Below are 25,064 nucleotides of genomic sequence, written 5' to 3'. Positions count from 1 at the left end.
ATCTCATTTCCAAAACTGCCTTACTTTGGGTGATTCATTTTAGGAGTGCACTCATTTTTTTCTAATAGAATCCACCTCTTTAGAAAAACAGCGTGCTTCCACTACATAGATTTTAGAGGTTTGAATATTTTTAGCTGTGACCAGTTCAAGTGACAGCTATGGAGATGAGCTTCTAGCTTGTGGCCTATGAGGAATGTCACCAATTTGACAAGCTTATATCCATGCAAAACATGACTATCATTGTTTCAAGCAACTGCATGCAAGGTGTAGTTTACTGAGTGAGAACTGAGCAGCTTCAGTCTATCCCAGATCAGGGATAAATATGGTGCAAATGTTCCAATCGTATCTGCCCTCATTGCTAACAGATGTAAGAGTTCCAGCTATATTTGTGATTTATGAATAACGTTGTGTAACCAGATAGGGACTTGTACCAGGGAGACATGGGTTTAAAGTTCTGCTCTGCCAACCGGAGCAAGTTTGACTGGTTGACCTTGTCTTGGTCACAATCACTTAGCCCAACTTACCTATTTTTCTTCACAACAGCCCTGTAAGGTAATACCCCATGTACATGATCCCCAAGCTCCTTGGAGGAAGGATGGGATACAGAATGTTAAGAGTTAGGATATATCCCAAGTCCAACCAATGGCCCATCTAACTCAGCCCTAACGTGGGCAGCAGCTCTCTATGGTCTCAGGTAGAGGTCTTTTGCAACCTTAACCCCCAAGAACCTATAACTCAAGATCCAAGGGACTGAATTTAGGATCTTACTGAAGAAAAATTCTTCCCAGAGCTTTGGCCCTGCTCTGAAATTCAAGACAAACTGATCAAACTGCCTTTTGCTGAGAAGAGGACATAAGCTGTAGATCTGTTGGATGTATCAAAACTGGTTAAAGTTCCTTACACCTGGGATGCGGAACCTGTAGCCCTCCAGATATTGTTGGACTGCAACTCTCATCATCCTTGACAATTGGCCATGCTAGCTGGGGATGATGGAGTTTAACATCATCTGGAGGTCCAGAGGTTTCCTATCTCTGCCTTACAGAACCTTAACAGAAGGAAATATTTTTAGGAGCCATTAATTTTATTTTTACCTTTCTGTCTTTCCACAGCTTTTAAGGTCCATATTTTCTACACTTGCTCCAGTAAACACAACACCAACCCTAAAAATGTGAAGGAAAAGTCAATTAAAAAGGTGACCTTTATGCAAACTGCAAACAACTGATTAAATAATACAAAAAAGTGTTACAGTGCCCCATACACAGCATTTAAGTACTTTTAGGAAGAATTAAAATGCTTATACTTGGAAGACATGGAAGCTCAGACATGAAAGTGACCTATAACAACCTCTCTTAAGCAAAACGAATACAGTATTTTTGCTATTTTATGATGGTTCAGACTGACCTCTACAGCAACAACAAATATTATGAACAGAAATTCTTTAAACAATGAATTTTGAACTAGGCTAACCTTAGAGCACTTTGCTCAATGCAGCCATATAAAATGACAAGGGTTAACATGTATTCTGCATATGCATGTTCCCATGCTCCAATGTAATTAAGCATAAGTATGTGTAATAAATGCATATTCTTTCCCAGTATTCCCTGCCTCCATTTCCCTCCCCTGTGAAAAATATTATCATATAAGCTCCCCAAAGCAGGGACCAGTTCTCTTGTAATGAGTACAGCAGGGGCAGACAAGCTTCAGGGTTATGGGATCTCCTTTGTTTTTTATTAGAACCCCAAGACTGATCAACCAGAGCCTGGTGTAAAGGACGTAACAATTAGAATTAAAGAATTTCGAGTCTAGGAACGCATTTTGAGTACCAGAACTGGACAGGGTCCTTCCATACAAAAATACACTCCCAGTTAGTCCAAGCTTTTGCCATTTCAGTAGTATAATTTAGGATTGGGGTGGGGGGTGGGGGATCATTTTGTTGCTGCTTTTCCTAAACAATTTGAAGTCAAGAAATCCTTGCCAGTCTACTGCAAATTGACCACAATACCAAATGGGACCTGCAACAAGATGCTAGAGCATGGAGTGTTCAGGGTTCCAGCCAGCCATGGATACTCCATCCCATTACCTGTTTCCCCCCAGGTTTTCCACACACACACACACACCCCCCCCGACACTCAGCATTCTGTAATGTAACCCATGCTCAGGGCTCGATTATCTGTTTTGAGTACCACCCCTTAGGGGTTTTCCCCCTAAAGATGTTTTGTACTTCTGCAGGCCTTGGGTTTCCCCTGAGCATCCTGATACTTCCATCTTGCTTCTCAGTGGCCCTATTTTGGCTACAATCCTGTTGGCACTCTTCAGCTGAGTTTGCTATTAGAGGGAGCGATAGTGCAAAATTCCTCTAAATGGGGGCCTTGAGGTAGTTGGTGCAATCTTCTAGGCACTGTTGCTGGACCACCTCCATTTTGCGATGTATAACTGCTACTGCAGCTCCACTGGAGCACTCCCACAAGCAGCAAGTAAACCATGGCCCATCAGCACTGCAATGGCCACACTGCAGAACCACCTCTATGAGTTAATAAAGAAAAGACAGAATGTTTCTTGGGCAACACCCCTCCTTTTCCCAAACACTCAGTCCAGACCATTTCTGGACTCAAGACGAAGATGCACGATTGACTCATCCCATGTTGCCATTTCTGGCTCCTGAATGATGTACAGAATCTGGGCTTCTAATCCTCACCTGCAGGCAGCTTCAACTAAAGCCTTTTCATCTGGGGAGGAGGCATAATACTCCAGCTGAGATGATATGCCATTGCTACGCAAAGGACTGCCACACATGCCATCAGTTTCGTCATTATTGATCTGCACTGTATGACAGAGACAAACAGCTTTCAGGAAGAGTTCTTCCTCTTGTGTCTGTTAAAGAAGTTTAAAGACAAAACACTGTATTAACAACAGTTTAACCCAATTTGTCAGGCAATTTTGTTCTTCTCTAAAGAAGTGAGCTACTATAAATGTGTAGTTATGCCTCTCTGCAGACCTGCAAGATTTTAAGCTAGGATGGGCAACTTCCATTCCTAGAGGGATGACTTCCTCTTCCCAGATTCCAAGGTCATGATACTTGTCTGCTGCCAGGTCTCTGTGAACTCCAAGTTGCCATCATGCAATATCCCTAATACTAAGAACTAAGAAGAGTCGTGCTGGATCAGACCAAGGATCGATCTAGTCCAACATTCTGTCCCCACAGTGGCAAACCAGATGCCCCAATGGGAAGCCCACAAGTAGGACGTGAGTGAAACAGCACCCTCCTGCTCATGTTCCCCAGCAATTGGTAGTCAGAGGCATATTGCCTCTGATACTGGTAGTCATATACAGCCATCGTGACTAATGGCCATTGATAGCCTTTATTCTCCATGAATACGGGGTGTGTGTGTGTGTGTGAGAAAATGGATGCAGCTGCAGCAAACATGGTGCCACCAGCCCTTTGCAATGGCAGCCATGAAAGCCTGGGTTGTACAAAAGGGAACTTCTTAAAAAATCCAGGTCTCACATGCGCAAGCTGTCCACTCCAGATAGAGGATGCAATCCTGTGTACACTTAGCTGGGCCCCATGGCAACCAGTCGGAAAGGTTCCTCTTGTGCAAGCACCGAGTCATTACTGACCCCTAGAGGGACGCCGTTTTTCCTCGGCGTTTTCCTGGCAGACTACAGCGGGGTGGTTTGCCATTGCCTTCCCCAGTCCTAACTACCTTTCCCCCAGCAAGCTGGGTACTCATTTTACCAACCTTGGAAGGATGGAGGGCTGAGTCGACCTGAGCCGGCTACCTGAAAACCAGCTTCCACTGGGATCAAACTCAGGTCGTGGGGAGAGTTTCGGTTGCAATACTGCCGCCTATCACTCTGCGCCACATGAGGCAGCCAGTCACTTATCTCCAAATAAATACGGATACACTCAGGTTGCATGGCTGCAATGTAATGAATACTTACTTGGAGAATATCCTCTTGAGCCTAGCAGGACTTGCTTCCCACTAAGCATGCATATTATCTGGCTGTTAGCTCAAAACAATGAAGTCTTTCTCTTTCTCATTCTCTCTCTCAAACCTTACAATCTACTCGAGCCTCTTCTCAACAATCATTCTATAGAACGCTTTGGTAAGTCCATTTTGAAATATTATCCTCTTGATGTACATTAAGTTATTTAAATGACTAAGTTATTTAAATCACAAGGCTCTGAATCAATTTTGATGAAAAGAAAGAACATCTTACAAAACTAGGTTGTACTCCATCTGGAACATCTTCAATCAGACCTTCCGGAACTAGTTTGCCATTGATCTCTTGGTACTTGATACCATTAATAGAACATTCCCGAAACTGCATCACATTTTCAGTCAATGTGCCAGTTTTATCTGTAAACACATACTCCACCTATGACAAATTGAGAAGTGGTATGATCCAAATAGGTTTAAGAGCAGTGAAACTAAGCATGTTTCCACTTGAAGCAGAATGTTGGAGTGGTCTGCAGGATACAAGGTTGAGATGCGAGCTGCATTCAAATCCCATTACATAATAATAGTCCTAATAAAACACCCAGGGGAAAGTCACAATCTCTCAGTCTTCATCTATTAGATTGGACATACAGTTTTATGTTACACATGTTGCCATGTGTATCCTGACTTAACAAACATGCCCCATTGTAACCCAAATTAAATGCCAAGAAATCTATATTCTTCAATCTGCATTATTAGGCAACATTAGCATGATTACCAGTGTACAAAATGGCTTTATACTGAGCCAGACCATCCCAACTGGCAGAGCTCTTCAAAGTCTCCAGCAATGGCCTTTTTCAGCACCTGCTAGCTAATATCCTTTCAACTTAAAATACTAGGAGCCTTCTGCACACAACAATGTGCCCTACCAATGAGCTATGACTTACTTTGCTTATTTGCTAACTTTGCATAGTTTGTTCTGCCTCTGCAATTCTTACTAAACCATCTTTGGTTTCGGAGATTTCAAGGCATCTTCACAATTAGAAGGGCTAGAAAATTGCTTTTTTCAATGAGAATGAAATGAGGCCCTCAGGATGATGAATAATGCACAGTTCTAACTGCTGCACTTTATTTCACTTTTGGGGAGATTTGCACAAATTCACAGTAACTACTGCGATTTAGCGAATTTGCACAAATCTCCCCAAAAGTGAAAAACTGGTAAATGTGCACAAACCTCCCCAAAGGTGAAAAAAACAATTCTACAGAATAAACTTTACTTCACTAATGAGCACATTTGTGCTCACTGGCTGAGTAGGCAGCTGAGGTTGTGCTGCAAAGGCCCATGGGATATGTGCCAGGTGCAGGTGAGAGGACTAAGGGTGAAACAAGCCATGGCAAGCTGCAGAATGCCTGATTGTATGTGAGCAGTAACATGGCTTAGTGAATGAACAACCTACCCACCATGGCTTATTTTCAGGGTGGCTTATCGTGAAATGTGAACTCGCCCAATGACTTGATATGGTCATGCAGTCAGAGAGCTTCACAGCCGACTGGGGATTTGAACCTGGATCTCTCCAGTTCTGGTCTGACATTCTAACCACTAAACTGGACTTGCTCATCAAAGGATTTGTGGTAACATGTTGGAGGTAATATTGGTGAGAATTAAAGACTGCTTCAAGCTAAAAGCCACTATGAAAAAAAACCATAACCATTGTATACCTGTCCCAGTTCTTCATTGAGGTCCGAAGTATTTACTTGCGCCTTCTCATTTGTCTCTTCATGATAAAGGTCAAGATCCCAACCAATAAAAAAAGATCCAAGAAATTTCTGCATCTCAACTGTCACGTAAAGTGAAATGGGTATAATAAAGTTGTAAAGTACCAGGAAAGCAAGGAAATCTGAAATAAAGCTCAAGATCTGAGAGAGGAAGAGAAACAGTATTATCAAACGAAAAGTGAAACACGCACATTTAAGGATGTATAATAATTGATGCAAAGAGCTGAACATAAGTTATGTGTACAATTATGGCTTTTTCTGCAGCGGCCCAACAATGTACTTTGGGAGAGGCATTATTTATAAACTGAACACTGAAAGATCATGCCTCTTTCAAAAGTAGTGCCTTTTCTATTTGGGGCAATATGAAGGCTGGGTTTAAGCTAAAGTGGTATTTTGTTTTATATAATATTAGTTACATTTATATCACCCTCTTTCTCCAATGACCTCAGGGTGGCATGCATGGTCTTCCCCCTTCCATCATGTACCCCCACAACAACCCTGTGAAGTGGGGTGGGCTGAGAGTGCATGACTGGCCCAAGGTAACCTAGTAAGCTTTGTAGCTGAATGGGGATTTGAATCCGACTCTCCTCAATTTAGGTCTAACTCTCTAATCACTATACCACATCTTAAAAATATATCTTGACTCTCTGTAGACTGCTGCCTAGTATGCTATGGTTTGTTTTATTAAGGAATCCTTTTGTACTAGAAAATTCATAGTCATTAATGTGATTTGGGCAACATATACAAATTAATGTCCAATAAGCCATCAGTCATCACTTTTGAGTGTACATGACAGCTTATGAAGATTGGCTGATTCCTGGACTTGAGGAATTTTCATTCTCAGACACTGGCACTACTCCCTTGCTTGCTGGAAGTAAGTAGAAGCAGCCTCTGAGCAAGTAACTGTCTTACCACTGCCATGTTGTTTTAACAGCAGGAAAGGCAGCATGGACAAACTGTTCAGTCCCTATGACAAAGAAAACACCCTGTGCCCCTTTAAGGCCAGGGGATGCAATGATGACAGCACAACAGTAGGACATCCCACACAGGTGAAAAGTTCCAGGGTCTTCTTGCTACTACAACCTGGGACCAAAGAGGACTGCTGCAATAACCACAGAGCACTTCTCACATGTATGGGGCCTGAAAACTCTATAATGAATAAAGAATGCCACATGGACAGAATCTAGGTAAAAATAATAGGTTCCTGAAAAAGGGTATGAGAACTATATGCAGAACTATGATGACAATTAAATATTCTGCACATGGGAGACACACAAAAAGATGCTGAGGACAAAAAGATGAAATGTTGTATGAAGGATTATAAAAGAAAAAACAGATGAAGACTGGGAAGGAGATCGTAGCAAGATAAGGTTGCAGAGACTGAATCAGAGAACTGAATAAAAATGCAAATGGTTAATACAAGCATGCTGGTCTCCCATGATCAGCTATGAAATGGAAGCCCATGTTCCTGTGATCTTCAAAACCATGACTGCTAACTAGAACATAAATGTGAAAACTTGAAATCAAAACTTCCGAAGCCCATTCACAATCATTTGGGGGAGGGGGGTCCTCAAAAAGATGCATATAGTTTTATACATTACCTTACTGCTGTTTCTTTCATGATCAGTTTGCTGGTTATACCAAGGTTCATTCCACTTTTCTTTAGATCGCCAAGCATATTTCAATATTGTACTTAGGATGGCTTCAAAAAGGAGTATTATTAGATAGATAATCAAAAAGGAATTCATAGACCTAAGGAGACAAAATTGATAGTGATTTAATGTACAGATATCTATAGGATTGAAACTTTTCTGGGAAAGAGTTGAAGATGACTCAGAATTCCAAACAATTTAAAGACACCCATTCATTACTTCAAAAATTGCCTAGGAAAAAATAGTTAAGGCAGCCAGACCTTTGTATGAATATGACCTTCTAGTTTAACAAGTCGTTCGACCTCTTTGCTTACACTTAAAACTGCCTGCAGCAGCAGAAGCATCTAGCATCTTGCTTATCACCATTACTTCCAGCCAAACTGCTTATGGCACTGCTTGGGATAACAAAAAGGAAGAATCACTTTGCTTGGCTCTCTCTTAGTTGCAGAAGAACAAAACTGCTCTTCTCTATGAGAGACGGGGGATGTAAACCCAAGAGGAGATATCTCTTGCTTCTAGCCATGGTAGGAAAGGGACTGTGAAGAAGATATGGCTATGGGAGGGCAAGGAAGAGCTGGATCATTAGGCAGGAAGTGAAGCAAAGCGAATGGCAATGCTCCCTTGGGGGACGATGAAGGGCAAGTAAGCGAGGAGGACTGGATTTAGAATCAGCTGGACTTATACTGTATTAATTATAGACAGCCCAATTCTCACGTTACTTTCCAACACATCCAGAAAGGATTTGATCATGTCAAATTTCACTGTGTGATTTCTATCATTTCAAAGTTCCCTTACTTGATGAACTCAGGCATTTAACAAATTAGGATATTCTGAATGAAAATATTCACTTTTTAAACGGTAATATGAGAACCAGGTAAAGAGAGCTGGTAATAAGTATATACCAAATGGCTCAACTATAATTAAAAACAGCGTTTCCAAATCTACATACAAAAGCTAAGAGAAGAACAAACATGAAAACCCTGTTCTTTCCCAAATCTTTAAAGAGTACAAAAGCATAGTTCCCTGTTCCCCAGGAAACGAGTACTCAAGCATCACAAGCATCTCCAGTTTTGCAGCTTACAAGACTGTCTATTATGTCTTTTAACACATTACTACAATCTAAAAGAGTGAAATACTGTCAAGCACATACTTTTCTACTGCTGATCGTTTCTGAGTTTTGCTTTTGTAATTCAATGCCATCTTTGTCTCCATTCCTGTATACACTGCAACGCCTACAAAAGACAAAAACATTTAGCACTTGGTGTTTACAGCATGAGCTGATAACAAAAGGAGGATGCTACTTTGATAGCTGTGGTTGCTAGGGTAAAGCTGTGGCAAGGAAGTGCTAGATTTTTTTTAACAACATGCTGTTATGACAAACAAAGGTTGAGGAAGTATTTGTCTCAGAGCTTGTCCTTAGTGTTAAGTATGTGCTACTATCCAATATGTAACAAAGGGATAATTTCATTTAATATACTCTAGCTGCACTAGTCCAACTAGTCATTTTGAAGCCAAAATTCATGTTAGACAAATGATACTGCTCCACAAAACCGTATCAGCCCCTTTATCCTTTGAAAAAAGTTGGGAACCAGCTGGTTGAGTGAGCATCCAGCCACTAGGGCATTAATTGGGGCAGTCCCCATGGATATGCACCGGTTTTGCAACATCTTCACTGACTTCCAGTTGGTTTCTAGGCCCAATTCAAAACGCTGGTTTTGGCCTTAAAACCCTTACACACTGTTAGTGTTCAGGATACATCAAAGACTACAATTTTCTCAGGAGCTCTGCTCCATGTCCCCCTGTTGTTTCAGGTATGGTGGGTGGTACCTTGGACAAGACACTCTCTGCAGTGGCAGCACGAATGTGCACGTTCCTTCCCCAAGAGGTCTCCTCTAACCCAATGATTAGTTTTTAGGGCCAGTTATAGATTGTTCTACTCCAGAGGGCTTTTATGGACTGTTAACTGAATTTCTGGCTGATAGCTCTGCTGGGTTTCTGCTACACTATGGCATGGTTCATGCATAACGCTAATCCATGGTATGGGTTGTTGAATTCTGGGTTATTGTGATGTTTGAACCTGGCCATGCTAACAACCCACAGTTTGTTAACCATGAACAACCCAGAAAGAGAACCTATTGTTTGCTGTTGAGTTGTGAACTCTGGGTTGTTTAAACCATGGGTTGTCATTACGTGTGAGCCCAGAACTGTGGGTTGTTCAGGGGTTATTTTGCCAAGCTACAGAGGTGGCAGGCAAGAGCAGTAAAGAAACAACAACCAGCTGCTCTACATGCCAATGCTACAGTGCCACAAAGGCACTGGGATACAGGGAGGGTGTTGGTGAATGACGAGGGAAACAAACAACCCAGGAATTGAGAAAACAAACTAAGGTTTGTTTGATCATCTGCTAGACAAACCCTGGGTAGGGCAACAAACCATCAGTTAAAGAAACCATGGCTTAGTGTTATGTGCAAACCAAGCCATTTAGTCTCACTTCTGGGTTATGATTGCATTCATTTCTGGTTTATTTTATCCCATGTTTTAATGCACACTGTGGGTTTTATTATTCTTTTGTTAGGTACACTGCAAGAGGTGGGATACAAATATTTTATTACATTAAATAAGTAGCAGCATCTCTTTACAATAAGATGTGGGCAGCTTCATCTACCTACTGCTATGCATGAAAGCAAGAAGCCAGTAGCCATATTGTATGGATAATACTCCAAGATATTAAGCTACAAGGATAGCATCTTTGGTACAATGGTACAAGGATAGCATCTTTGTGCAGGAGCATGACCTGTCATCCTTGACAGCAGCATAACCAGGATCTACATCCCATATACAGCAGGAGGAACCTATCAGGTATTTCCCAGAAAAGGTGCAACTGAGGGCTATAACCAAGCATCATGAGATTGCTAGACGGGAAAGATGGGTGGATTTGGGCCACACTACCATCAAGACTGCTCCCTGGGTGCTTATCCAACCTGTGATAGTCAATGTGACACTCCCACTAACCAAGACAAGGAACGCACAACCATGCTGTGTGTGCACACACGCGTGCGTACAAAGAAAGAGGACCCAATGTTGCACCAAGGTGCCCCACTCTTGGTGATGTTCAAGAGATTACTACACTCTGAGGGGAATCTGTGTTCTCTTATCCAACCTCAAGAATCTTTGAGCAATTAGTGAACTACTTATATAGTTACAAACCAAAGATTTCTTTTGTGTTTTTTAATCTTGCTCCACGAAGCAAGAGACTTTCAGGCCCAAGAGGTCTGAAAAAGAAGGAGAGATCAATGTTTATGATTACAGCAGAACAATGTTTATGATTACAGCAAGATAGCTACAGTCACGACATCCAGGCCACCAATTCTAATTGATGGTACACAATTTAATTTAATCAATCTAAGGATATACAACAAGAATAAAGGAGGATTCGTTCAAGGTGAAGAGCCATATATGCCATTTCATTCTGAAGCACAAGGTAAAATTCTCATTTTGCCTAAAGTCACTCAAAACAGAAGCAGAAATTGAAAGGGTGGGGGTGGGGAAAACACACTGCAGTTTAAAGATAGCTGGGTTTTTATATTCATAAAAAGGGATAGACAAATTCTCAAAAGAGGGCTATTGATAGACCTATTAAGCCACATGGCTATATGGAGCTTACAGAACAGAAGCAGTACATCACTGATCCTTTCAATACGATCATTTCAATGGGTCTGCTCCAAGAACCAACATTGGATTAAATCCAATAGGACTACATAGTTAAACACAATCTACAGCAAAAGGTTATTTCTATGTATTTCTTCAAGAGGTCCCAAGTTCAATCCCTGGCATCTCCAGCTCAGGCTGGGAAAGTTTCCAGGCTAAAACCCTGGAGAGCTCAGTGCTGACAATACTGATCTAGATGGATCAATGGTCTGAATCTGTATAAGGAAGCTTCTTCTGTTCCTAAACCACACGCCTTTCTTAAAATGAAAGTCCTGAAACTTGCCAGGGAGTCATCCCAGTGTGCTTTTCTGAAAAGGGAACTCAAGAGCAGATGTCACCACAGAAGAAGCTAGATACTCTTCTGCAAACAAAGGGTCCATTAAGAACGAACTCCTCTGAATACCTTAATGCATGTGAGGGAGGACATTTTAGAGATTTTATGGTGCAGCAACATCCAAGCATTATATTCAAAGGATTATGTTTCAAGCATTTGTCTTCTATCTAGCTCGTGCATAACCTTTTTCAGGTCCTATCAGTTCCCTAAGCATACACACTGGTGGGGCCTTACCTTTCAGCAGGAACTGCCAAACATGGTCCCACAGTTGTTCAGGGATGCACTTGAGAACAACTGAGCCCAAAGTGTTTGTTTTGGCTTTCCCACAGCGCTTGCCGCTATAAATTTCATGATGAAGTAATCATCACTAAACAGGATCCCTGCATGACTAATGGTAAGTTGGGTTGCCGTCTTGGTAGCATGGCCAACCAGTCTGTTGCTTTTCATTTCAACATGTCCACCAGTATAGCAAAAAGATGAGAAAAAATGAAGAGCTTTCAGCTGAGACGAGGGGATACGTCACTGGATGAGAGATGAAGGGTCTAAGTCTAGCACTGAACTGTGGGAGTTGGCACTTGAGAAGAGATGCTCCTTCAGATGCCTGGATTTACATGCTGCCATATACAGAACTTGACTGCAGTGGTTAATGTCCATGATTATGTGTATGTTGCAATTCCACCAGAGCACAGAATGTGGACAAAATTCAGTTTTCTTTTTTAAAAGAGCACTTTGCTAGCCCTTATGGCTGTTAAAATATACTTGCTAATGTATGGGCAATGCCTGACAAAATTTTACAAAATAGAATAACGTTTTCTGGGGATAGGCTAGGGCCTGAGTATCTCTGCTCCACGCCATGAGCAGTAAAACCAGAATGAATGATGCAGTGTATTGCTCTGTTTACCTGATTTATATAGTAACATAATTCCTCAGAGGATCTGGATTGCCTGGATACAGAATTTGGCTTTTTTCAGCATGGAGGATGCATAGCCCTGTTTATATTGATATTTATTTTATAACGGTATTTGTATCTCACTTTTCCGCTATATAACACTCAAACCCAGTTTCAGGAGACATCATCTGCCTTTTGGAGATGTCTTTAGGAAACTAGATACTTAATAACTTGGGTCTGGGCTACACAGATCACATGGTACAACTATTTGTAGACTGTGCCACTTCTGTACATAGCTTGGAAACTGAAAGCCAACCTGTGCAAAGCACAAACATACAAACTCTACACGTAAGAAGCTAGACAGGTTCTAGTCTACTCTTCTCCCTAGCATGCTACTTTTGCAGGATGCCTTTTTCAAATGTGGGGAACATCTAATCACAGCCCACCATGTACAGTCAAAAAGTGGTACAGTCCACAAACAGATTTGCCATGTGAAGAGTCATTCAACTGATGGGGCATAATAGATTCAATGTATAGGCCCTTAAATGTATACAAGAGAAACAAAATGGCAGGGCAAGAGGGACTCTTCTACTCCAGTAGAGAAGGGTTTTCTGATCTCAAACCTACAATGACAGATTCTTAATAAGAATCCTTCTTAACGATGATCCCCCTTTTCCCTTCAAAACATAGATTTCCTGTGCACATGCGTAGTACAACATGGGGAACCCAACAAAGCCTGAACGTTTTATTTGCAAAAGTAAAAACACACAGTTTCCCCCCACCCTACCCACCCACCCACCCACTTTAATAAGCAGATTATATATGAGATACACACATTTTGAAGGGAGCAAATCATCTTTCTAAAGTAGTTCTAAACATAGCTTTGGTTATGCTGGGCAAAAGAAGGCCTCTCGTGCTAGCCTTGAGTTCCTGAATGCTGATATAGCATTGAGTTCGTGATAAAGCTCTGGGATAAGGAAGTAAGTCTTCCAAATTTTACTTGAATGGCCTCTGCTACCTGTGAAAATAGGTATTTCCCCATAAAGATGCCAATGTATAAATTTTAGAATACTGGAATACTATTTAAAACTTGTTTTTATTAAACTCAGCCTCAATGATGAAACTACAGCTTAGGCTTCCATGATGATGCTATCTCATGCGGTTTCCATCCTCCAGGCTTGAGCAACTTGTGATCCAGCAACCACAAATTGTGGTCTGACCTGTGGGAGGGTTGCAGTGCACCTTTGTCCAATTTCTGAAGTCCCAGGTAAGCAGCAGAAATCGGATATGAGAAATCCGCCTTATACAGAGCCAGATCATTGGTCCATTTCAACCAGTACTGTCTACTCTGGCTGGCAGCAGTTCCCCAAGGTCTCAGGTAGAAGTCTTTTCACAGCATTGCTATAGGTATCTACTGAACTAGTGATGCCAGGTACTGAATCTGAGACCTTCTACATGCAGAGTGTCTGTGTTATCATCAAGCCCTGGTCCCACCCCATTTACTGAACCCCTGATGGCTTGCCGTTCATGGCTGATTGGCTTGCATCCAGCTTGGCAGGTCACACACTCTGCAGGCCTTCTGTAACTATTGTTGTTTAAAATTCAAAACAAATCACGTTTGCTTAGAGTTACAAACGTTTGGCTTACCGTACTATTTCCTCAATTTGTTGAGTTATCGTTATTCGGCCAACAAATCTGTGAAAGAGATTCATGAGTCAGAAGAATATAGTTCTGGAAACAGATGCTTTAACTCCGGCTTTGCAAGTTATGACTCAGGAATGGTATTCAGTAGAAGGAAGAACACATCTTTTGATCTGTTATTAATCCTTCACCATTACATAATAGTTAATGATTTCATGGAAGCATATTAAAGAAATTGTCAAAGGCAACAAATCATTCATTCCGCAAGAGAATTTTAGAAAGGGAATTTAAGATGAACCTTTCAAAAATCAATGATATGACAAGATGCATACAAAAGAAATGTGCTTCTCTACTTAATACAAGTCAAAGTCACATACTTTAAATATAATTCCCTAACAAGGAAAAACTTTATTCAATTTAAACACAATAGACCAATATTGGTTAACATGTCCATTTGTGCTCAGCAAACAAATGCTGAGGTTTGCCATTCTTCTAACATGAACACTCTAGCATTTCTGGGCTCTGTCTGGCTATTTTCCCTGGGGACAGATCCTCAGGCTAGCCAAGATTCATGTGCTCCATCCTAGACCCCTCACTGTGGGAAAAGTGAATGAATGAGGCCAGATATAATCTTCCCACAGTCATGAAAGATCCCTGAGTCTGCCTACAACAGGGAGAAGCACAGGAAAGATGTGCAGAGGGAAGGAGTGGAGAAGGACATTTATTTATTTACATTATTTGTATACCGCCCCATATCCAAAACAGATTTCACAGAGGTGAACACAAAAGATAAAACGGTTAAAGAATAAAAAGATTATAACACCACATTAAAATCATGCTTTTTAAAAAAAGGAATGCCAATAGAAACCATGACTGGTCAATTAAGGAATGCCTCCTGGAACAGTGCTGTTTTCAGGAGGTGCTGGAAACAACACAGTGTTGATGCCCGCCTGACCTCCAGAGGCAGGGAGTTCCAAAGAAAGGGTGCCGCCACACTGAAGGCTCTTCTCCTGCTGGACTCCAATCTGGCCATAGGTCCACGTGGAACCACCAGCAGCACGACCCCCAATGACCTCAGTGACTGGGCAGTTTGGTAGGGGAGACATCTGAACAGGCTCTTTGTGGGCTTGCCCCATGTTAATCCTGTGGCAAACTGTTCTCATCAGCTATGACCAATCATCCCACAGCGAGGACCCCATGGAATTCTGTCTTGTGAAAGGGTTCAATGTGCAGTTGGCTCCACAGCTGCAGTGCCAAGTGGAATGGCAGCTGTCGGCAAAGTGACCCAAGAGCACATCTTGGATCCTTCCACAAGATTAAGGATTAATTCACACAACCATTTCACGCTTCTCATTAAATTTGGCACTGATCTTTTGTTAAACCAGGTTAAATGTGGTGAAGCAGTTTTCCCAAGCACTACACCATAAATAGAGAACATGACAAAAATATCTATTTTGAAGCTTTTTTCCAGAAGTATGCTAAATTAAGTTCTGGGTGCATGGTAGAGTTTTCAGATGACCATCACATAAACATTCAATCCATGTTCTGACAAAGAAATCCTCCCGGATTAAGAAGGGCCCCTGTGGAGATCTGCCTCAACACAGGGCAATGTAAAAATCACTGAATTACAAGATACACAAATATTTTCCCTACTCTGCAACTCTGCAGTTCAATGCTACAATGTATTGAGATACAAATTAAGTATTCCGATCTGGTCCTTGCCATGTCTAGTCAGCACAATTATCATTTTAAAAAATAATGATTCAAACCAACAAGTGTTATATATGCACAGTCTCAGTGCAGAGTTCTCTGCTCAGTACTTCTAAGCTTTATCTTGCATTTACATACAGTGCTCTATAGCAATTTCTAGAGCAGTTTTACTCTAAAATCATCCAATCTGTAATATAGTTATAAATGTTTACTTTTCAAATAATCTTTTAAAAGACAATAATAGTAATGACACCTGTAAAGATCTGCTTCTGGTTGCTGGCATTCTATAACAGCTACAAGTTTGTCCAGGTTGGCAACTGACTGCAATACTGCAGTTTCTGGGACTGCAACATGCGTCTGAAAGAGAAAGAAACCCCACACATGATGAGAAAAATCTTTCTAATATATTGGGCACAACGTAAAGGCACATGCTTATGTCCTCTGCACACCAACCAGAGCTTTCTAGTTAAGATATCCTTTAGGCAACTCTTCCAAATAAGCTTCCACATTGCTTTTAAGAACATAAGAAGAGCCCTGCTGGATCAGAAGAAGGGTCCATCTAGTCCAGCATTCTGTTCACACAGTGGCCAACCAGCTGTCAACCAGGAACCCACAAGCAGGGCATGAACACAACAGCACCCTCCCACCCATGTTCCCCAGCAACTGATGTACATAGGTTCACTGCCTCTGGTACTGGAGGTAGCACATAGCCATCAAGACTAGTAGCTATTGATAGCCTTTTCCTCCAGGAATTTGTCTAACCCTCTTTTTAAAGCCATCCAAACTGGTGGCCATTGCTACTTCCTGTGGTAGCGAATTCCATAGTTTAACTCTGCGCTGTGTGAAGAAGTGCTTCCTTTTATCTATCCTGAATCTCCCACCAATCAGCTTCATAGGATGACTCCACTGGGTTCTAGTATTTTGAGAGAGGGAGAAAATGTCTTCCTATCCACATTCTCCACACCATGCATAATTTTGTAGACCTCTATCATGTCTCCCCTTACCCTCCTTTTTTCCAAGCTAAACAGTCCCAGCTGTTATAACCTTCTCTCACAGGGGAGATGCTCCAGCCCCTTGACCATTTTAGTTGCCCTTTTCTGCACTGTTTCCAGCTCTACAATATATTTTTTTAGGTGGGGTGACCAGAACTGTACACAGTATGCCAAGTGTGGTCGCACTATAGATTGTATAGGGGCAGTATGATGTTGGCGGTTTTATTCTCAATCCTTTTTCTAATTATGCCTAACATGGAGTTTGCCTTTTTTTTTTATAGCAGCCGCACACTGGGTTGCATCTTCATTGAGCTGTCCACCACAACCCCAAGATCTCTTTCCTGCTCATTTAAAATTTTCCAGGATGTTGTCAGCTCTAAAAGCAACACTGATGGAACTTAACCATAATTTGTCAAGTAGTAGCTTGCCACAATGCGCATCACACCATTTGATAAGCCAGTGATCTATGTTGTCCTGTCAAGTGGGGAAAAAAAAAACCCTTACATCTCTGCACCTCATCAGAAACCCAGGGTAGTACTCATATACCTCACCATTTGGAAGGACAATACAGATGACCAGCTTATCAAGTGGCTATATAGGCACAGGATGACTTCGTAAATAGTCAAGGTAAATAACACTCTGCATTCCCCCACTGAGCATACACACAAGATTAGGCTTTCATGTGGCTGGTGTCAAGTCATGTTACTGACATTTACGAATCCAGTTTGAGCACAAGAGTGCAGCATGCGTCTGGGCCTTGTATACCTGGTTTGCCAATAGTGCACACAATGGGGTGCCAACTCAATTTAAACTGGCTATGTGGGACCTAATGTGGCTATGAGATTTTATTTTACATGCCCAGCATCCATGTTTCCACCAAACTCTGCAATTTCAGAGTTCAACAGGATGGGTTGCATTAAAGGAATCTTACCAAATTATTCTAGCGAATATGCAGAAAGCACATACTGATTGGTCTTGATTTTTACCATAGACATTTCTTAGTGCCATATTTTTTAAACTGATAAGGGCAGCAATCACATGCACACTTATCACACTGAGCACAGTGCGACTTACTCCCAAGTAAATTTGCATAGGATCAGGCTGTCCAAGAGCTGTGTAGACTGCAGCATAATGTACTCCAACTTTCTAGAAAGAGCTCAAAAGGAAAGCCTAAATTTGTGGCAGCTGTTTGTTACAGAAAAGCTCAGCCATGATGGTTTTATGTACACATGTAGATTGTGTCTTATATTTTTGTTGGCATCACCCTGGAGCCTTGGCTAAGGCACACATTTTGTTCTAGTAAAGGCTGCAAGAGCAGGAGGCTCGGAGGCTGCCAGGAGCCTCCCAGGTGGCAGCAGGGGAGCTATCACCTAAGTGATTAAAAGTTGCCCCGCTGCACTATGCATAGCTTATGAACTCCAGAGAAATGTGCTTGCCTTCCTAACTACCAAGCCACCATCCCAGCCAGACAACTGATGAGGGTACCTTTAAACTGGCAAATCTAGAGCCATGCTAGGCAACATGGTCCAAACCTGAAGCAACCCCACCCCAGATAGAGCAGCTGGTTAAAGCCGAGGATACTCCTTTGCTCAGTATACCTCTGCCTCTCTCTCAGAAGCATGGCGTTTGTAATGCTCAGTCAGCTTGCTTTAATTCAGTCAGGTAGCCTGGAACCTTCCTGAGGCTCCCTTTCATTCCCCAGACTCAAGGGGCCCTTTGGTTCATTGATTCTTTGGTATCCTCTAACTGCTCTTGACTTTGGGGACCGAGCACATTCTTTCATCACGGAGCTCATGATGTAAAGACTCTGCTGCACATCTTCAAGAATCACCTAGGGTTTGCTTGGCTCTCAAGCCCGTTCCTTGTGATCCTTCCTAACACTCCTTTCCTACTCTGGTGCCTAGCCCATGTTTCCAGGGCCAGTTGTTCCTCGCTCCCTTCTGCTTGGTACCACCTTGCTTGCCCAGATAGCTCCATTCCTTTGTATACCCAGACAGAGCTTCACACCCTTGTAAGTCACCCATTGTGGCTCTCTAGCCAGCTGCCATTTGTGGCACAGCCTTGCACCAAACTATCAATACATGGCCGTTTGGGGAGCCCTGCCTTGTGGGAGGCTGTGCCATTTCCTTTGAGTTGCTGCCTCTGGGTCTAGTGTTTTCTTCGTTTGGTGGTCAAGCTGGGAGTCTTGGGCACTGTGCTCAGATTTTTCAGGGTCTCAGGTTAAGTGCAATCCACTAAATGTCCATGCTCCTAACTAGTTTCCCTTTCCTTCCTTCCTTCCTTCCTTCCTTCCTTCCTTCCTTCCTTCCTTCCATAGTATCCTTGCCTCTCTCTGCACCTGTTATTTTCCTCAGAGTAGTTATGGTCCAAGCAGAGACCACATTTTTTGGAATCTCCATTCCAAATTCTATTTTTGAACTTTTAGTAAAGTTGATAGGCCAGAGGGTAGCCTATGAACTCTGAAAGTTTTTGAATGGCCATGACCAACTAGGAAGCAAGCTCTTTGTGTTCCCCTAACTCTGAAACAAGGTAAATATACCCGCTTTGACTCTATTTCTTCTTCTTTCTCCTCATATTTTGCTGGATCTACTCATTCTGTCCCTCACGTAGCCCATCCTGGGCCATTAACACTTGATTTCCCTGGTATATAGCCACCCAGGCCCTGCTTTGCCATTTCCCTAGTGCACTCCCTGCTCCTTATTTGGCAAATGATAATTCCCCATTTCCATCTTCCTCTCTCCCCATTATTACTACAGGGAATAGCGTGCCAGTCCACATCCCAGGGGTTGGCAGACTAATGAAGCATTCCTTTCTTCTGTAAAATACTTTGTAAAGTAAAATGATAAAATTGCAAAGTTAATTGTAAAACTTGTATTGATAAACCTTGATGGTTTTTCTTGAGGAAACTTTTCCCACTTGAAGCAATTTCCCCTACTTACTGGAGTAGAGTGCATGATCTGTTGTGTGCCCACCACCCCTCTGAGAGGGATCCCTTTATAGTAAAATGCTGAAGTGAGATTCTGGACATGAAATCCCAAGAACTGCTACCCCCACTGATATAAAAACAAAACAAGATAAATTGTGGAGGAAAGTAATGCTGAAACAGAAACAAGAAGCATGCGTACCGCTTTAAGGAATTTAAAGTGTATCTACAGATTTCTTTTCAAGCGATGACTTGCATGGGGTAATAACAGTTTCATGTTCTGTGAACATGTACACCAATTGTGGTTTTTCACTCACCATTTTGATTGTGTACAGCAGCATATCACAGTGTAGTGCCGTCCAGATATGTTATACTACAATGTCCATCATCCCTGACCAATGGTAATGCTGGCTGGGACTGATGGGGGCTGTAGTCCAAAACATCTGGAGAACATCATGTTGGGGAAGGCTGGCATACAGTTACAAGAAACAAATTAGTTTATTTCTTCCTCCTAGTTGTATTATTACTGATGTGGCCTTTAGGAATAAACAAAAATTGCACACCAGCTTAAAGGTATACTGCAAGTTATGCTGAGGTACATATTCCAGGGAAATTCAACATGCAGTCAACACCCTCCCTCTCTGTAAGAGGAATTCAAAATATACTAGCCAGTGTTTTGAGGAAACAAAATCTTAAATCTATTTCAAACTAGTGATGTGCAAAAGGTGATGAAACAGACCTTAAGATTAGTTTCTCCATCCAAGCTTGCAGTAGTAACGTAACAAGAGCCATCTGCTCTATCAGAGGACAGAAGTACAAGATCAACAGGGAAAGTTTCATCTTTGGATACTCTGACAATATCCCCCACCTGAGAAGACATAACAAAAACATCTCAGCAGACACTCATTTACAGCATGATTGCTGGACTAAAACACTCAAATTAATACTGCTATGTATTCTAATTCAAGAAACCTTTGTAAAATTACATGGTATGTAAAGTAGTGACTCTTCAGTTCAATTACCACCAAAAACCTGTATGTGAAACAGGGTGAATTTTTTAAAAATCAAATCAATACTATTTTTTTTTCTGATTTAAACAAATATAACATAGTTATAATCAAATCTAATCACTAACATGCTAAACCTACATCTTATCTTATAAAAATAAATTATTGTCTCTGATGCGCGCACACACAACCTACCAATCAAACATGGGCATTCATTTGTTTCAGTTTTTCCTCTCACAGAAGTATCTCTGTCTGACCTAACTACCAGCTCTTGCCTTTGCCATAGCTCAGTGGCAGAGCACATGCGTTGCATGCAGAAGGTCCCAGGATCAATCCCTGGTATCTCCATATAGGGTTAGGAAAGAATCCTACCTGAAACCCACGAGAGCTGCTGCCAGTCAGTGAAGCCCATACTGAGCTATATGGACCTGTGTTATGACTCAGTGGAAGGCAGCTTCCTATGCTTCCGTGACTAAAGTCACACGTGTAAACGCACAGGCGGGACAGGATTGTTGTTCTGTGTGTATGTGGTATTACAGCCAGGTGAAGAAAGGCAGAGGAGTTAGTTAGGGGAGAAAGACAATATAGCAAATGAAGTCTGAGGCAGAAGAAAAGTGGAGTGAACTGGAATGAAAAAGGTAAGATTTTATAGTACAGATACAACTTCCAGTTTTTCTATTCCCCCACACTTTTGCCACAGAAAAATTCATAGTTTCTGGGCATACGAAACCCCCTATCTGGGAATATACCTTCCATGTTGTCATAAAACGCTATATTGAGTTGTAAATTAACATGTCTTAGTGATCAGATTTGCACCATCATTTAAGAAATATGTGAAGAACTATCAGCGGAAAACCTGATTTAAGATTGTCTTGATTTAAATCAATCCACCCTGTTGTGAAAGTGCAAAATCATTTTGCATTACTAAGTCACATACCCGAATGTTTTTTGACCTAGTTTTTACAAGGCCACCGCTGCGAACAACATACACTGGAGCTCCATTCACTTCATTGTCTGCTTTGTGCCGTAACCAATCTTCATAGCCCTGAAAAGATTCCAACGTTAGAAATGTTTTGAAAAAAGAATTAACCTCATCACTCAAAAACAAGCAACCAATTTGCTGTCTTTAATTGAAACAAATTAAACTTTGGGCAACCAGGAACGAGGGACTGGTAACTGGCAGCCCTTGGACACAGTCTATCTATAGAAGGCTGACAGTTGGCCCTTGGTAGGACAGTCCTGCCACTTTAAAATAGGGTCTAGGAAGGGCAACGTAACTTTCTAGACAGTTTCATAACAGTTGGACTGAGGAAGGATTAACTTTGGACAGCGTCAGGCAGCCTCATGTGCGGTTGCAGGGCAACTTCAATTCAGCAAGCAAGAGACAAAATAGAAGCTTCAGCACCTTGTTAGAATTTCTGCTCCTGCACACAGGGGGCCAGTTCACATATCACGAAAGCCCATGGGCTGTCAGGGAGAAGTGGGAGAGAGTGGGCACACTGCCTGCAGCACACCAGCCACTTGCGCTTTTAATCAGCAACCTACCATCGGCCCATTTGTAGCCTGTTGAGCGTGCCCTAAGAATCCAGAGTGCTGGGTTGTTTAGGAGGTGAACAACCCAGTGGCTAATCCAACAACAAACTGTAGATTAACCGCTGGGTTGTTTAGCCCCTGAAGAACCCTGTGCCCTGGGTTCACACATCACACTTAACAACCTATGAACAGGCTGATCGTAGGCTGCTGAGTAAAAGCGGAAGGGGTGGGTGTGCGGGAGACAGTGCACCCTCTTTCTCCCACTCCCACTCAACAACCCATGGATTATTTAAACCATGGGCTGTCATTACGTGCAAACCAGGTCACTCTGACCCATATCCTCTGCAAAAGGGACACAAACGTGTTCACTAGCAGGCTAGCGTATCAGCTGTTGTAGTTCAATTCATGTGGAATCTCCCACCAGATTGTGTATTATTAAAAGCCTTCCTGAAGTAGATGAATATGCTGTGAGAAATCTTGCATATACACTGGGTCAAGAGAGACTGGAAGAAGCTGCAGATGTCTGGCCCTCCCCTCAGGTACCACTAACTTGGCTGAATGTGAGTGTGACAGGCTGTTACCAAGGCAACCAGCAATAGGCCCAAGATACATGCAGCAGGTTGGGGTGGTCCATTTCTGTCCTTTTGGGCAGAGGGGACTGGAGCTCACAGAAGACCTAAGGCTCTGGGTAGGTGAAAGAGACTTGGCAAAAAACAGAACTGAGCTTCACAAGCTATGAAGAGACCTACACTTTAGCCCATAAGCCCTTGTTGCTTGAGACAGACAGACAGATATTTGACTGTGTGTGTGTGTGTGTGTGTGTGTAATACACACACACACACACACGTAATTGACTTGTGTTAGCTGCCTTTCCATAAAAGGCAGGATAAGATACATTAAACAAAACAAAAACCAACCATCTATACCACTTTCAAATATGATACAACTTCTCTCCATACATAAGCCATTCCAAATCTCTTTCTAAAGCTGCTGTACAAGAACTTACTCCTTGGGAGAAGTATCAGACAGCAGGAAAAAGGTCTTTATAATACGAACTGACAAAAACAGCACAAAAAAATCTATGCCAGTCTATCACTGTCTGCTTTAGGGTCTTACTATAAGCCACTGAGTGCATGGCAGCTAGACAAAAAAAAATATCCATAGGCCAACCTGCTGATTTACAAGGTAAAACATACTTACTTGTTTCTTGATAGAAGCTTGAGTCTGGTGGAATGCTGTTAAATTTCATGAACATCCAAAAAGATGTGAAAGCAATGAAGCTCAGAATTTCTCTGAGTTCCATTACATGCAAGTAACCTCTGTTATATCACAGGTTGATTGGTAATACATAAATCATGAACTGCAAGCTCATATTTGATCCCTAAACCACCAATTATCCATTTCTACTCTAGAAGAATGTGTACAGAAATTGGAAATGTAATGAGCTTATTATCTATCTATCTATCTATCTATCTATCATCATGACACCATTATATATGCAGCATCATGACACCATGTTATGCACTGCCTTGCCTTGACTGCACATCATTGACTATTGTGGAAACAGACGGTGTTATACAGTGGGGGAGAGGGGAATAAACTGACACAGGGATGCTATTTTCAACTGCAGTCCTGTGTTGCACATAACGACTGGAGTTCACACAATGACCGCAGCTCAACATAGCTTATTTAAGCCATGACAAACAGAGGCCCCATCCTGAATATTTAAGCTGCAACTGCAGCTTGTTGTGTCATCTGAACCCAGCAGAGATGGGTTGTGCAAGGGTTAAATGACCTTCACATAACCCTAAAACAGGCCATGGGTTCTGCAAGGGATATTTAACCCTTGTACAACCCACCCCACTGGATTTCGATGAAACAACAAGCAGTGGTTACAGCCTGAATATTCAAAATGGCCACCCACACATGCCGCAGCTGTTTGATCATGCAAACAGGCCCATTGTGTAAGTCTGTCTTCAGCAATTTTCTTCAGAAGAAGTCATGTCTCCTTACCTGCTTTATGGCTGTCACAGTTATTACAAAAAACAATGGCAATCCACTTGTAACTGGACTTGTAGGTGTATCTATCATAAGCTAGAGGAGAAAAATAGAAATGGAGATGATGTCAGCACGAGCCCATTTTTGGAGGTGCTCCACTCAAAAGTGTACACCACATACAGGAGTCTACAAATGTTGGCTTGTGGTTACCACTAGCCCTGTCCCATCCCGACTAAGGGAGGAGCAGTCTCTCTTCCTCAGCATCATTTGGAACTTTGGCAAAAATGTGTTCTAAGAGCCCCCAAAGCCCAGCACAATGTCAGGGAGGAGCCTAGCAATGTGGAGGAGCTTGACTCTGATGTCATGTTGGCCTTTGGGGACACCTAGAAATCCATGAGAAATCTTGCTGCTTTTCAGGTACCTGTCAAAAGCGCCCTAGCTGCCTCTTTCAGTCTACTTCAATAGCTAACTCAAGACACAGACAAAAGGATTATTTTCAAGGCTTTAATCCTTTTACAACTTAATGACTGTTTCAGATGCTAATCACCAGCGACTAAGCAAGGAACAGCACTGGGGAAAAGATATCAGAGTAGCCTATGCTCCAGGTTAGGCAGTTGGTCCCCGTTTGAAGGAGAATCACGGGAAGACCCTGAACTCATGGGCTAGGAAGAGATCCTCCCTCTTTCCCTTGGGTCCTTGGGACGCGACCGTTGCTTGCGCACCAAACGAGCACTACGCCTCCTTTCTGCGCCCTCTAACTGTTGTCGCTCCCTGCGTCAGCGTCGAGCATCGAGCAAGCCCCCCTCCAGCACTCTCTCGCTGCCAGGGTCACTATCTATCTCAGGAATGCTGGCAGGAGGAATCTTGGCCAGCTGCTGTGCCTGTGAGAGATGAGCGCGCTCCTCTCCCATGGATTGCTGTTCCTCCTCAGAATCAGAACTGCTCTGGGGTTCTATCGGC

At 42.3% G+C, this 25,064-nt stretch overlaps 1 protein-coding gene across 6 annotated transcripts in view; it reads right to left on the bottom strand.

The window, feature by feature from the left end:
• Window positions 1-25,064, bottom strand: part of ATP11B (ATPase phospholipid transporting 11B (putative)) — a 115,119-nt gene that overhangs the window by 57,324 nt on the left and 32,731 nt on the right. For 5 of the 6 annotated variants that reach the window (XM_084847585.1, XM_084847586.1, XM_084847587.1 and 2 more), the window contains exons 4-15: window positions 24,120-24,200; window positions 21,511-21,618; window positions 20,306-20,434; window positions 15,905-16,008; window positions 13,948-13,995; window positions 10,577-10,641; window positions 8,520-8,601; window positions 7,319-7,469; window positions 5,661-5,858; window positions 4,222-4,380; window positions 2,696-2,871; window positions 1,092-1,160 (exon numbers count right to left, since the gene is read on the bottom strand). In XM_084847585.1, the coding sequence (XP_084703711.1) occupies window positions 1,092-1,160; window positions 2,696-2,871; window positions 4,222-4,380; window positions 5,661-5,858; window positions 7,319-7,469; window positions 8,520-8,601; window positions 10,577-10,641; window positions 13,948-13,995; window positions 15,905-16,008; window positions 20,306-20,434; window positions 21,511-21,618; window positions 24,120-24,200 (1,370 nt within the window). The remainder of the gene's footprint in view (window positions 1-1,091; window positions 1,161-2,695; window positions 2,872-4,221; window positions 4,381-5,660; window positions 5,859-7,318; window positions 7,470-8,519; window positions 8,602-10,576; window positions 10,642-13,947; window positions 13,996-15,904; window positions 16,009-20,305; window positions 20,435-21,510; window positions 21,619-24,119; window positions 24,201-25,064) is intronic. The other variant, XM_084847588.1, reaches the window with a different exon arrangement.

The sequence above is a fragment of the Heloderma suspectum genome, chromosome 3 (genome assembly GCF_057233095.1).
Source record: "Heloderma suspectum isolate Gila_16-S chromosome 3, 16-S_ref, whole genome shotgun sequence".
Taxonomy (NCBI): Eukaryota; Metazoa; Chordata; class Lepidosauria; order Squamata; family Helodermatidae; genus Heloderma; species Heloderma suspectum.
Note: the sequence above shows the minus strand (reverse complement) of the source record. Positions and strands in the feature narration are given on the sequence as shown.